Source organism: Saccopteryx bilineata, chromosome 2 (genome assembly GCF_036850765.1).
Source record: "Saccopteryx bilineata isolate mSacBil1 chromosome 2, mSacBil1_pri_phased_curated, whole genome shotgun sequence".
NCBI lineage: Eukaryota > Metazoa > Chordata > Mammalia > Chiroptera > Emballonuridae > Saccopteryx > Saccopteryx bilineata.
The window spans coordinates 354,508,084-354,523,496 of NC_089491.1; the positions used below are offsets into that span (position 1 = coordinate 354,508,084).

At 41.9% G+C, this 15,413-nt stretch overlaps 1 protein-coding gene across 2 annotated transcripts in view; it reads left to right on the forward strand.

Moving 5' to 3' along the window:
- NUP88 (nucleoporin 88) overlaps positions 1 to 15,413 on the forward strand; it is a 36,931-nt gene that overhangs the window by 2,058 nt on the left and 19,460 nt on the right. The window contains exons 2-5 of one of the 2 annotated variants that reach the window (XM_066262838.1): positions 1,862 to 2,031; positions 3,161 to 3,286; positions 10,527 to 10,613; positions 12,675 to 12,851. In XM_066262838.1, the coding sequence (XP_066118935.1) occupies positions 1,862 to 2,031; positions 3,161 to 3,286; positions 10,527 to 10,613; positions 12,675 to 12,851 (560 nt within the window). Of the gene's footprint in view, positions 1 to 1,845; positions 2,032 to 3,160; positions 3,287 to 10,526; positions 10,614 to 12,674; positions 12,852 to 15,413 lie in introns of both variants that reach the window. The other variant, XM_066262839.1, reaches the window with a different exon arrangement.

The window sequence follows — 15,413 nt, forward strand, 5'->3', positions numbered from 1 at the left end:
CTTCTAATGTACCCTGATTGGGAATCGAACCCACAACCTTGGTGTATCAGAACAATGCAGCCAACTGCAGTACTGGACTAGGGCCACGCTTGTTTGTTTATTGTCTGCTTTTCTAGATGGTAAACACTAAGGCCCCCGGGGCATTGTCTGCCTTCCTTGTGGTTTTTTTTTCTTTTTTTCTCTCTTCCTTGTTTTTTTAGGTATCTCCAGTGTTTTACTGAGCACCTGGAACGTATCAGCTCTCTCTAAATATTGGTGACTGTTTAAATAACCCTCAATTCTCCAGAATATCAAAAACTCAGAGATAGGCAAGAAAGCAGCTTAGTGTGACTTGAAACTTTAAACATTAACAAAAGCATGTGTGGTGACTTAGAAACAAAACAAAACAAAAAAACCCCTAAATACTGTTGATTATCACAAGTGACTTAAGGTATTTTATTGTATCTATATACTGTATAGCAGAAGAAAAGTGTGGCCTCTGTTTGATAAGAGGTAGGCTATCAAAATCAAGTACAGATAGAAGATGGGCATTGAGAAGACAGGGAAGGAAGGAAAGAACCACTGACAAGAAGAAAAACAGTTTGATTAGCATCAGCAAGGGGTAACCAAAAAACAAAAAATAGGCTTATAGACATCAGTAACAATTACTACAAATCTCATTATATTCAGAAGGTCTTGTCTAAAAGAATTTTGGCTTAGTGTAATTCTCCATATGTAGGGATAACCAGTACATTGGCAATTTCATGGTTCATTATTAAAAGTAGAAAAGAAAACGGAAACTCGACAGGATCACAAGAGAAGAAATAGGAAGGAGTGAATTTTTTTTTTAGGGCATGTGATGCTGAGACAAACACTTGCATATCTGCATAGGTGATGTGATGTGTCATTTTACTTGCTGCGTAAACTCTTGAATGCATTCTCTATCTTATTAACTATTTCTAATATAACATAGTAAGTACCATTAATACTTCTGAGTTCTTCATTTGTCTTTGCTAAAACATGTTGACAGCGAGTCAGAGATATGTTTATACAGTCTAAGTATATGACTCTAAAGATACAAAGAGAGCCTGACCTGTGGTGTCGCAGTGGATAGAGTGTCGACCTGGAATGCGGAGGTCACCCAGACCGAAACCCTGGACTTGCCTGTTCAAGGCAGATATGGGAGTTGATGCTTCCTGCTTCCGCTTCTCATTCTTTCTCTCTTTCCTCTCTAAAATGAATAAAATCTTTAAAAAAAAAAAAGATACAAAGAGGAAAGACAGATTCATATGTAATTCATAGTTGTATGGAATGAACAAGTAAAAGAATAATTAGAATGCATGGTGATAAGAACTATAATAGAGTGTGCTGTAGTAGTCTAGAAAAGATGTATTTATCCCTAGTTAAAAGATCAGGGATATTTTTCTTTGAAGGAAAGTGTATAGAAGCTGAGTTTCCAAGAACGGGTTAGTCAGATAAAAAAAAAAGAAAATGAAGGCATTGTAGGAAGAGGAACAGTTATGCAAAGACACAGAGGCATAACAAAGCATGATAATTACCCAGAAGTACAAGTTAATCTGATTGGAGTATATAATACAAGTTGGGAATGAGGGAGAGTTGAGGCTGAAGTGGGAGGCTGGAGCTTGATCATAGAAAGGGAAATTATGTGCAGTATTTATTTATCCAGGTAGGGAAATTTGATGTGTTTTGTAATATCCCAATCAAAATGGTTAAAAATGTTTTTTCAGTTAATGGCCCAAATGTTAATAATTATTCAGAATCCTACAGTTATGGAAACTAAAGCAGTACTGTGCTTTCAAGTAACTGCCACATATATTTACATTAAAATTAACTAGTTTTGACCAGTTTGCTTTAATTTCAGAGATTGCTTTGCATAAATCCACCCCTGTTTGAAATCTATCAAGTCTTGTTAAGTCCAGCACAACATCACATAGCACTTATAGGAATAAAAGGACTTATGGTATTAGAATTACCTAAAAGATGGGGGAAGAATTCTGAATTTGAAGGTGGAAAATCAACAGTGAATTGTAGGTAAGTTGTATTTTCATTTAGTATTTATCTTTATAATTTGTAGTACATGCAGAAAACTATTCAAAACCAGTGGTTCTTAAGGTATGTTTACTATGAGTACTCAGGATGGTCTGCACATTGGCATCTTATGATAATAATGTTTATAGTACATGTGTGATTATACTGTTATTCTACCTGAATTACCACATTGCTCTGTTATTAGAGCATTTTTCCAGTAGGTAAAAATAAGATTTTTAAGAAGTAGTTGTTATCTATGAGCCAGACAGTATCCTAAGTTCAGCTAAGCTTTATTTTTGCATTACTTTCTTTTTCAACAAATTCAGAAAAGGGAGAGTCTGAAAAATCTACTGAAAAGAATATAAGGTAGAAACTCAGTATTAGCTCCACAACTTGTAGGTTATGTACCCTTCAGGCGTCCCCAAACTACGGCCCGAGGGCCGCATGTGGCCCCCTGAGGCCACCACTGCACTCCCAGAAGGGACACCTCTTTCATTGGAGGTCAGTGAGAGGAGCACTGTATGTGGCGGCCCTCCAATGGTCTGAGGGACAGTGAACTGGCCCCCTGTGTAAAAAGTTTGGGGACCTCTGCAAGATGTTTCCTTTCTAAATCTTTTTTTCTCATTTCCACAACAGGAATGATAATATCTGCTTTTGTATTTTTCTTACAAGGTTACTAAAAGGATTAAATAAGATACTATATCTAAAATCACTTGTAAGGCCTGACCTGTGGTGGCGCAGTGGATAAAGCGTCGACCTGGAAATGCTGAGGTTGCCGGTTCGAAACCCTGGGCTTGCCTGGTCAAGGCACATATGGGAGTTGATGCTTCCAGCTCCTCCCCCCTGTCTCTCTCTATCCTCTCTCTCTTCTCTCTAAAAATGAATAAACTAAAAAAAAATTAAATTAAAATCACTTGTAAAGTACAGTATAAAGTACTCTACAACTTTAGAAAATATTTTTATTTTGATTCTTTGGTCTTGATTGAATAGATAATTTGAATGCTCTACCAGCAAGACCTAAGAGAAAGAAATTTGAAGGAAAGAAATATAGAGTGTTAAAATAGATTTTCCTTTAGAAGATATTTCATCTAAGTCAGTCCTACAAAATATTTTGGAAATTGTCTTTTTGTAGTACCACTCCAATAGCCGAGAGATTTTTCACCAGTTCTACCTCTCTGACTCTAAAGCATGCTGCCTGGTATCCAAGTGAAATGCTGGATCCCCACATAGTGCTGTTAACATCAGACAATGTAATAAGGTAAATTTTACTTTTATATCTTACAGCTTTGTGAGTGGGGGGAGAAATGTTCTGTTTCTGTTTGCCAGTTCGTGACACAAGGTACTGCTAAATGGGTCATTGGATGTTAGAATGCTTTATCTGATGGCTGTTGTAACCCATTCTCAAGAATTACCAGCCCCAGCCTGACCTGTGGTGGCGCAGTGGATAAAGCGTCAACCTGGAAATACTGAGGTCTCTGGTTCGAAACCCTGGGCTTGCCTGGTCAAGGCACATATGGGAGTTGATGCTTCCTGCTCTTCCCCCCTTCTCTCTCTCCTCTCTCTTCTTTCTAAAAAATGAATAAATAAAAATAAAAAAAAAAAAAAAAAAAGAATTACTAGCCCTGGCCAGTTTGCTCAGTGGTAGAGCATCAGCCTGGTGTGTGGATGTCCTGGGTTTGATTCCCAGTCAAAGCACACAGGAGAAGCGCCCATCTGGCTTTCAACCCCTACACCATCTCACTTCTCTCTCTCCCCCCTCCCCCCCTACATATATATCTCTCTTTTCCCCTCCTCCATTCCTGCAGCTATGGTTCGATAGGAGTGAGTTGTTGACCCCAGACCTTGAGTCTGGCTCTATGGCCTCTGCCTCAGGTGCTAAGAAGAGCTCGGTTGCTGAGCAATAGAGCAATGCCCCAGATAGGCAGAGTATCACTCCCTAGTGGGCTTGCTGGGTGGATCCTGGTCCAGGCTCATGCGGGAGTCTTTCTGCCTCCCCTCCTCTCACTGATTTAAAAAAACAACAAAAAGAACGAATTATCTAACTGCCCTAACTTACATGCCTGAATTAATGCTATTCCCTCTCAACTAGTCTTCCTGCTTCCAGTCTATCCTATCCTAATCTGACTCATTGGCACTGTTAAAGTAATCTTCCTAAAACTTTTTGTTATGTTACTATTTTAGAGGTAACGTAGCATAGGGCAGTGGTCTCCAACCTTTTTTGGGCCACGGACCGGTTTAATGTCAGAAAATATTTTCAAGGACTGGCCTTTAGGGTAGGTAGGGCGGATAAATGCACAAAATAAAATTATGTGACTGGTGTAAAACTGTGGTATTTTAAAATATAATTGTCGAACTTACGAGACAAGCGTCAAGAGTGAGTCTTAGACGGATGTAACAGAAGTAATCTGGTCATTTAAAAAAAATAAAACATCATTCAGAATTAAATATAAATAAAACGGAAATAATGTAAGTTATTTATTCTTTCTCTGCGGACCGATACCAAATGGCCCACGGACCGGTACCGGTCTGCGGCCCAGGGATTGGGGACCACTGGCATAGGGAAAAGGGAAAATAATTGGGAATTGATAGATTGAAATTCTTGTCCCAATGCCACTTCTGTCTTTGAGAGCTTAAACTTCTTTGTAGGGGAGCCTCAGTTCCCAGCTTGTAAAATAAGCAGATTTGATTTGATAATTTCTGAAACCCCTTCCAGATACTCGATGACTAAATGCCTCAATCCCGTAATCCTATGGAGATTTCTATTATCAGTTAACTTTCTGGATCTGGCTTATATTAAAAGTTTATGGGTAGCCTGACCAGATGGTGGCACAGTGGATAGAGCATTGATCTGGGAAACAGAGGACCCAGGTTTGAAGCCCTGAGGTCAGTTTGAGTGAAGGCTCACCAGCTCAAGCCTGGGGCCACTGGCTTGAGCATGGGATCATAGATATGAATCCATGGTCTTTGGCTTGAGTCCAAAGGTTGCTGGCTTGAGCCCAAGGTCACTGCCTTGAGCAAAGGGTCACTGGCTCAGCTGCCCCTTCCCTCAAGGCACATATTAGAAAGCACTCAATGAACAATTAAGGTGCTGCAGCTATAAGTTGATGCTTCTCATCTCGTCTCCCTTCCTGTCTGTCTATGTGGGTTTCTCTCTCTCTAAAAAAATATAAAATAGTTTATAGGTAGACTTAACTAAGTACAAATACCTTCAGTTTTCTTTTCTGTACTGAATACTTGATCCCTTAATGGCATTTTATAGATATCTCATAGCTTTCTGGTTACTTTTAGGTATAAAAATTAAATCTGGGCCCTGGCTGGTTGGCTCAGTAGTAGAGCGCCGGCCTGGTGTGTGGGAGTCCCGGGTTCGATTCCTGGCCAGGGCACACAGGAGAAGCGCCCATCTGCTTCTCCACCCCTCCCCCTCTCCATCCTCTCTGTCTTCTCTCTCTTCCCCTCCCATAGCCAAGGCTTCATTGGAGCAAAGTTGGCCTGGACGCTGGGCTTGGCTCCATGGCCTCTGCCTCAGGCGCTAGAATGGCTCTGGTTGCAACAGAGCGACACCCTAGATGGGCAGAGCATCGCCCCCTGGTGGGCATGCCGGGTGGATCCCAGTTGGGCACATGCGGGAGTCTAACTGCCTCCCCATTTCCAACTTCAGAAAAATACAAAAAACAAACAAACAAAAAAGAAAACCAAAACTAAATCTGTCCAGTTTGAAGTTCTGATCTCAAATCTATTTCAAATCTATACCCTGGGCCTTCACAGGTCAAACCTTGAGGCATCTGAATTAAGTGTAGAAGACATCTGCTCTTTGACTCTTCTTTATGTCCCTGCACCTGAGGTAGGGGGTCAAGTAAGTGTAAGGAGGGGGCTGCCTCCCATTTCTTCTGAGTCTGACTCCTTGGTAGTGGGAGTAGAGACCACGGAGTAGCTGAAGTATATATCTTACCTAAATGGTGTCAGTCAGTGATGGGGCAGAGGGAGGGTCATTCTCTGACCCTAGATTAACCTAGTTCCACGTGCTTCTGGCGGCCTCTGTCGATGTGGTGGGCTCTGCACATATGGTATATAACAGTTTTCTAGGGCAATGTCTAACCTCCAGCTTCCTCCATCATTGAGGAACTCTCTCATGTTGGCTCTACTAGCTGTCCATGCTCTGAACCCTCAGAATGCAGTATCCCCAAACTTAAGTTAACTTAACTTCTCAACTTAAACGTAGATACCATATAGTATTCACATGCCCCCAACCCTAGGACATGGCATGTCAGGTTCGCCCTAGAATTCCTTTACCTTGGTGGCCTGTAGTTTTCTGCAGCACATCTGGCATTCAGCTCAGAAATGAAATACTCATCTCCCCTTATTTCAGGCACCCTTAAATCTGATGGAATGTTACTCTTAAGAGCCTTCCTCGCCCACCCATTTTGCTTTGGAGTTGGGGAAAAAGAAAGGAGGAGGGAATACCTCCCATTACAAACATTGTACTGCACTCCTAAGGACCCTTGAAGCCTTCTCTCTTAGTATTCCTTTGATATATGCTGGAAAATAAGGTGGTTGGAGATAGTTTAGTCCAAGTCTTCCTCACTTAAGCCCTAAAAGAGGTATCTGGTCTCAATTATTGAAGGTTCTTTTTAAGATATGGAGTATTGCCCTGGCTGAAGAGTGGTTGGTTAGAGCAGTGGTCAGCAAACTGCGGCTGACGAGCCACATGCGGCTTTTTAGCCCCTTGAGTGTGGCTCTTCCACAAAATACCATGTGTGGGCGCTACCTCGATAAGGAATGTACCTACCTATATAGTTTAAGTTTAAAAAGTTTGGCTCTCAAAAGAAATTTCAATCATTACACTGTTGACATTTGGCTCTGTTGACTAATGAGTTTGCCAACCACTGGGTTAGAGCATTGTCCCAAAGCACAGAGGTTGCTGGTCCACCCCCTGGTTGGGATACAGACAGGAACAGATCGATATTTCTGTCTCTATTTCTCCCTTCCTCTCTCACTAAAAAGCAATCAATAAAAAAAAGATATTAGGGGCCCTGGCTGGTTGGCTCAGTGGTAGAGCATTGGCCTGGCATGCAGGAGTCCCGGGTTTGATTCCTGGCCAGGGCACACAGGAGAAGTGCCCATCTGCTTCTCCACCCCTCCCCCTCTCCTTCCTCTCTGTCTCTCTCTTCCCCTCCCGCAGCCAAGGCTCCATTGGAGCAAAGTTGGCCCGGGCGCTGAGGATGGCTCTATGGCCTCTGCCTCGGGCACTGAAATGGCTCTGGTTGCAACAGAGCGACGCCCCAGATGGGCAGAGCATCGCCCCCTGGTGGGCATGCCGGGTGGATCCCAGTCGGGCACATGCGGGAGTCTGTCTGACTGACTCCCTGTTTCCAACTTCAGAAAAATACAAAAAAAAAAAAAAAAAAAAAAGATATCAGGCCTGACCAGGTGGTGGTCCAGTAGATACAATGTCGGACTGGAATGCAGAGGACCCAGATTAGAAACCCCAAGGGCGACAGCTTGAGCGCGGGCTCATCCAGCTTGAGCATGGGGTCACTGTTGAGTGTGGGATCATAGACATTACCCCATGGTCACTAGCTTCAGCCCAAAGGTCGCTGGCTTGAAGCCCAAGGTCGCTGACTTGAGCAAGGGGTCACTCAATCTGCTGTACCCCCCCCCCTCCCGTCAAGGCACATATGAGAAAGCAATCAATGAACAACTAAGGTGCTGCAACGAAGAATTGATGCTTCTCCCCTCCCCCCCCTCTCACACACACACACACACACACACACACACACACACACACACACACACAAAGATACTAGTTATTTAAGACTTCTCTTTTTCCAAGCTGTGGACCCTGACAGTTTCAAGGCAATGAGGAGCTCCTACTCAGTGCTGTATTGCATCTACTTTCTCACTATTCCTCATTACAGTGTGTGTGTGTGTATATATACACTTTCTAGTACCGATATGTATTTTGAAGTCAATAATGCTTATAGGCAGCTAGGAAGACCACAGTGAATGTGTGTTCAATTGGATCAGATTTTCATTAAAAACAATTATTACATGGTGTTTTATTGATAATGGAACAAACTACATTTAAAAATTCTTAGTGGGTTGGGCAAAATAAATGGTTAATTTGATGAAGACTTTATAAGGGACATTAGATTCTAATAATAATATCACTGGCTTTTTGAAAATTCTTTGTCCTTTTAGTTATAGCCATGTACCATGTATGCTGTGAAAATTTAAGTTATTTTAAATTGATTTTGATGAGAAAATTTTTTTCAATTTTGTACTTCCCCTTGAGAAAACAAGGATTACGTGATAGTGTCTTTCTATAGCAAAAGCATGTATAGATTGCAGGCTAAATGTCACTCATTCTGCTGGTCAGGGTAGTGAGATGTGGTTCCCTCTGATGAGATTTGGTGGCTAGCGGGCAGAGAAAGATGGGTGTAATTGAAGGGAAGCTGACAACCTTAGGGGCATTAGTGAGGTAAGGTAAGTGTGGCTATGGATTTAAAATTTTTTATTTTAGCCTGACCTGTGGTGGCACAGTGGATAAAAGTGTCGACCTGGAAATGCTGAGGTCGCCGGTTCAAAACCCTGGGCTTGCCTGGTCAAGGCACATATGGGAGTTGATGCTTCCGGCTCCTCCCCCCTTCTCTCTCTGTCTGTCTCTCTCCCTCTCTCTCTCCTCTCTAAAAAAATGAATAAATAAAATAAAAAATTAAAAAAAAAATTTATTTTATTTTATTTTTTACAGAGACAGAGAAAGAGTCAGGGAGAGGGATAGATAGGGACAGACAGACAAGAACGGAGAGAGATGAGAAGCATCAATCATCAGTTTTGTTTTTTTTTAATTTTAACTTTTATAAATAAATTTTTATTTTAATGGGGTGACATCAATAAATCAGGGTACATGTATTCAAAGAAAACATGTCCGTTTATCTTGTCATTCAGTTCTGTTGCATACCCATCACCCAAAGAGAAATTGTCCTCTGTCACCTTCTATCTAGTTCTCTTTGTACCCCCTCCCTCTCCCCCTCCCCCTCTCCCTCCTCCTCTCTCCCCGCCACCACCACACTCTTGTCCATGTCTCTTAGTGTCGTTTTTATGTCCCACCAGTGTATGGAATCCTGCAGTTCTTGTTTTTTTCTGATTTACTTACTTCACTCCGTATAATGTTATCAAGATCCCACCATTTTGTTGTAAGTGATCCGATGTCATCATTTCTTATGGCTGAATAGTATACCATGGTGTATATGTGCCACATCTTTATCTAGTCCTCTATTTTTTTTTTCTTTAATATTTTTTTGGGTTTTTTTATTTTATTTATTCATTTTTAGAGAGGAGAGAGAGAGGGAGAGAGAGAGAGAGAGAGACAGAGAGAGGAGAGAGAGAGAGACAGAGAGAAAGAAGGGGGAGGAGCTAGAAGCATCAACTCCCATATGTGCCTTGACCAGGCAAACCCAGGGTTTTGAACCGGAGACCTCAGCATTTCCAGGTCGACGCTTTATCCACTGCGCCACCACAGGTCAGGCCTCCTCTATTTTTTTTTTACAGTGATTAAAGCCTTTAAGCAAACTCTTGGGCAATACAGCAAGAATCCATAAAAAAGTAGTGTCCTTAACATGTTCACCAAGTCCAAGTTGGCCCCAACACCATGCTAAATCCATGAAAAATGCCACCCAACCCCAGTTCAGTCTGTTAAGAGCTGTCACAAGGAGCAGGAGTCCAGGAAAAGTCCACATCCAGGAAAAGTCCACATGGCACTGCAATTGTTGTCACAATTCTATACTTTGCAGCTCACATCCAAGTCCCAGTGACCACTGCTTCTAGCTGGTAATGATTCAGGTAGACTGGAAAAGCCATTTGCAGCATGTGTGGATATGGAGCTTCTGTTCTCCTCTGCCTGGAGAGATGAGACCTGGTTGCTTTTCCCTGGAGCTCTGCAACTGTGGCGTGGTAAAGAGAACCTTGGGATACACTAATCATCAGTTTTTTGTTGTGACACCTTAGTTGTTCATTGATTGCTTTCTCCTATGTGCCTTGACCATGGGACTACAGTAGACTGAGTAACCCCTTGCTCAAGTCAGTGACCTTGGGTCCAAGCTGGTGAGCTTTTGCTCAAACCAGATGGGCCCGCACTCAAGCTGGCGACCTCGGGGTCTTGAACCTGGGTCCTCCGCATCCCAGTCCAGTGCCCTATCCACTGCACCACCGCCTGGTCAAGCTGGCTAAGGATTTGGAATGGAAGAGACAAAGGTACTATGCTATAGGCTGATAAAGAATGTTGGTGAGGATAGAGAATATTCCTTTAGGTACCTAGGAAACGATGTTAGAGGACAAATAAAATACCTATTACTTTGTCAAGTAACAGCAAGATCTTTGGCAAAGAAATGGTTTGCTAACTGGCCCAAAAATTCTCAAGTACTGACTACATGTAAAGGAAAGGACAATTTTGGGAAATGGAAGAGAATTTTAAGTGCTGACTTTCTTCTCTTGATTATTAGAATTTACTCTCTACGTGAGCCCCAGACACCCACTAAGGTCATCATTCTTTCAGAAGCAGAAGAGGAAAACCTAATGCTCAATAAAGGGTGAGTTTTTGTGTCATGAAATGCATTTCTAATTAGGTTATTGAGATTATAAATGCAATTTTAACAGGTTGCAAGGCTTCCAGAGGTGACTTTAATATGCTTTGGTAAGGTGATGTATCAGGTCTGCCGGAAAGTTCTGTTCGTTTCTATCACAAGTTTCGACACGTAAAGCACATGTTTATTTGGCACATGTGTGCCTCTCTATTTTTATCACTTAATGTATACATACTGACGTAGCAAATTAACTGAAACAAAGTTGATTCACGTTAGTCTTATGTGTGAAGCGATAGTGTACCCATGGCTACTGATAAAGTTCATTATGCCACTGTAATTTTTACAAATTTCAACAAGGAAGAAATGCTACAGAAGCATGTAGAAATTTATTGAAAGTGTTTGGTGAAGGTACAGTTTCTGATAGGACATACAGAAGATGGTTCAAAAAATTTGAAACAGGTGATTTCGACCTTTCTGATAAGCCACATTCTGGGCAAGCATCTTTGATCAATAACAATGTTGTTAAGACCATGTTGGAGCAAGATCCTTTTCTGACAACATTGGAGATCGCAGAAAGGCTTAATTCAGCTCAGCAAACCATTTCGGTCCATATTTGGAAGATAGGATTGGTGTGGAAATATTCAAGATGGGTGCCACATGAATTAAGTCAGAAGAATTTGGATGATCGAGTCATCATATGCACATCTCTGCTTGCTCGGAACAAAATCGAGCCCTTGAACCGGATGATAACTGGGGATGAAAAGTGGATTGCCTATGAAAACATCGTAAGGAAAAGGGCATATTGTGAACCTGGAAAACCTAGCCCTTCCACCTCTAAATCAAATTTGACTCTGAAGAAGAGAATGTTGTATTATGGTGGGTCATTCGAGGACCAATACATTATGAGCTTTTAAAACCGAAAGAAAAGCTCAATTCGGAGAAGTATTGTCAGCAACTGGATAATTTAAAGACAGCAGTCCAAGAAAAGAAGCCGGCGATGTTCAATAGGAAGAACATCATACTGCATCGTGATAATGCCAGGCCACATGCTGCTTTGGGGACTTGTCAAAAAATTGCAGAACTAGGCTGGGAAATTCTGTCGCATCCACCATATTCCCCGGACTTAGCACCCTCCGACTATCACTTGTTTTTGTCCTTACAAAATTTTTTGAAGGGCAAAAAATTCAAAAATGAAGAAGATATCAAACAAGCACTGGTTCAATTTTTCGCAACAAAAGGTAAAACATTTTTCAAAAATGGGATATACAAATTGCCCTCACGCTGGCAAGAAATCATTAATAATAATGGCAATTATATTATTTTTTTGTTTGTTTTTTTGTATTTTTCTGAAGCTGGAAATGGGGAGAGATAGTCAGACAGACTCCCGCATGCGCCCAACTGGGATCCACCTGGCACGCCCACCAGGGGCCATGCTCTGCCCACTAGGGGGCAATGCTCTGCTCCTCCAGGGCGTCGCTCTGCCGTGACCAGAGCCACTCTAGCGCCTGGGGCAGAGGCCAAGGAGCCATCCCCAGCGCCCGGGCCATCCTTACTCCAATGGAGCCTTGGCTGCGGGAGGGGAAGAGAGAGACAGAGAGGAAGGAGGGGGGGTGTGGAGAAGCAAATGGGCGCTTCTCCTATGTGCCCTGGCCGGGAATCGAACCCGGGTCCCCCGCACGCCAGGCCGACGCTCTACTGCTGAGCCAACTGGCCAGGGCCTGGCAATTATATTATTTAATAAAGTTTATTGACGGTAAGAAAAATTTATATTTTCCAAAAACGAACAGAAGTATAAGCAAAAGTAAGCAATGTAAGTAACAAGAAGTTACTTTTTGTGTTTATGCACCTATATGTGTATTTTTTTATTTTTTGTGTATCTTTATATTTAGAGCACTGTGTAATGTAATGGCCTATTTTTACTTAACTTTATGAGAATTTTTCAGTATTTAACATTCTTCATAATCATAATTTTTTGTCTTCTCTGTTGAATACAAATTTCATCCTACTTTCTGTTATTGGACATGTTGTTTTTGTTTTCAACAAGTTGGTTTTTAAATCTTTTTTCAGAAGGGCATATACTGCATCTCTAGGAGAGACCGCAGTTGCATTTGACTTTGGGCCATTGGCAGCAGTCCTGAAGAATATATTTGGACAAAAAGGCAAAGATGAAGTAATGGCATACCCACTGTACATCTTATATGAGAATGGGGAGACTTTCCTTACATTTGTTAGTCTGTTTCACAGGTGAGTGGAGGAAGTAACCTACCAAGTGAAAGCCCAGATTGTGCTCCAATATAAAATAAACTGTTATAGTTCGACTTGGGATCTGTGTTTTTGAGTTAGTATGCTACAGTCTTTCAATGCTTGGCCTTTGTATTCTGGAGAAAGATTTGGTACAAATCATATGATTCATTTACTTATATTAATATGGGTAATTCTTTTATAATCACTTAAAATAAGACTGGATTTGCCTGACTAGGTGGTGGCGCAGTGGATAGAGCAATGGACTGGGATGCAGAGGACACAGGTTCAAAACCCTGAGGTCGCTGGCTTGAGTGCGGGTTCATCCAGCTTGAGCATGGGTGGTTAGCTTGAGCGCAGGGTCTCTGGCTTGAGTGTGGGATCATAGACATGACCCCTACCCTTTGGGCAGGCTCAAGCCCAAAGGTCGCTGACTTGAAGCCCAAGGTCATTGGCTTGAGCAAGGGGTCACTTGCTCTACTGTAGCTCCCCCCCACTCAACCCCCGTCAAGGCACATATAAGAAAGCAATCAATGAACAACTAAGGTGCCACAACAAAGAATTGATGCTTCTCATGTCTCCCCCTTCCTGTCTCTCTGTTCCTCTCTCTCTCTCTTTCTCAAAAAAATATAGATTGGATTTGTTTTCACAAAGTCTAAACCAGGGGTCCCCAAATTTTTTACACAGGGGGCCAGTTCACTGTCCCTCAGACCGTTGGAGGGCCGGACTATAAAGACAACTATGAACAAATCCCTATGCACACTGCACATATTTTAAAGTAAAAAAACAAAATGGGAACAAATACAATATTTAAAATAAAGAACAAGTAAATTTAAATCAACAAACCAGTATTTCAATGGGAAGTATGGGCCTGCTTTTGGCTAATGAGATGATCAATGTGCTTCTCTCACTGACCACCAGTGAAAGAGGTGCCCCTTCCGGAAGTGCAGCGGGGGGCCGGATAAATGGCCTCAGGGGGCCGCATGTGGCCCAAGGGCTGTCGTTTAGGGACCCCTGGTCTAAACCAAAAATATTTATTGGGTCCTCACCAGGTGGTGATGCAATGGATAGAGTGTTGACCTGGGATGTTGAGGACCCAGGTTCAAAACCCTGAGGTTGCCTGCTTGACCACAGGCTCGTCAGCTTGGGTGTGGGGTCATAGACCCATGGTCGCAGGCTTGAGCGCAAAGGTCGGAGGCTTGAAGCCCAAGGTTACTGGCTTAAACAAGGGGTCACTGGCTCAGCTGTGAACAATTAGAGTGCTACATCAACTACAATGAGTTGATGCTTCTCATCTCACTTCCTTCCTGTCTATGTATGTCTCTCTTGCTAATTTTATGTATGTATGTATGTATGTATCTTGTTTGAACAAGGCGGCATGGAGTGGTTAAACAAGGTAATCTGGTAACTTATGTCCCAGTTGTGGGAAAAAGATATACATACTTGTGAAAAGATAATTACCTATACCACATTAGTTACAAAGGCAGTAAGAACCCAGAGCAGAGAGATCATGCTGAATGAAGAAGTTAAGGAAATTTCATAGAGAAGCACTGATGTTATGTGAGCCTTAAAGGTCTAATGCAGAATTACATGAAGCATCAAGAAAAGGCAGCATGAAGTAGAATATGAAAATAAACAAATGCAAGTGTCACTCAAGGTTCAATGATGAGACATTTGGGGCTACAGCAGAGTATTTAAGGTAGGGGGAATTAAATGATAAAGCTAGAAATATCTGCCCAGTGAAAATTTGGTGGAGTTAAGTATCTAGTTAATGAATATGGGGTCTTTTCTGTAAGAATAGAGTGGTAGGAATCTAGTGATGGTTTCTTAGTAGGAGAAAGGTATAATAATTGATTAGGGAAGGGCTGGAGTAGAGAGATTTTTAAAGAAGCTATTGTAAAATTTATCGTAAACTCTACAAGAGTGAATTATGATGGTTGTAATGCAAAGGGAGAAATGAACACAGTAGATACTACAAAGGAAGGCTCAATAAGACTTAGCTGTTTTTTGGATGTGGGAGTGAGCCATTAATAGAAATAGTGAGGTCGGGAAGGGCAGCTAATTTGGGGGGAAGATAAGAGTCATATGTCATGGTGAGAGTTAGAGTTAGTAGAGGATAAGAATTTGGGGAAAGTTTATAACTACAGAGGCATAAGGCCAAAGGCTGAACATGGTACTTTATTCATTTATAAATCAACAGATTCAGGGACCATTATGTGGCAGAAGATGGGAATAAGACTGAAGGCAAGGTCCTGCTCTGTGGTCATACAACAGACCAGTTGTACCATTTGGTGTGCTTGAGGCATCACAGGTGCTATGGGACTGGGACAAAGTAAATACTTAGGCCTGCTTATCTTGAAAGTCGAGAAGATGGTAATACAAAAAACTGGACCTGAAAGACTCACTAGGTAGAAACGAGATCAGGAGTAGTTCCAGGAGAGAGAAGAGAATATGCAAAATTATAAAATTGAGAAAAACAGAAGAGCTTGCTAGATCACAGAATGGTGAGGCTTCACTACTAATTTCGTTCTCCTTGACAGAAGTGTTCTCTGCCTTCCATACATG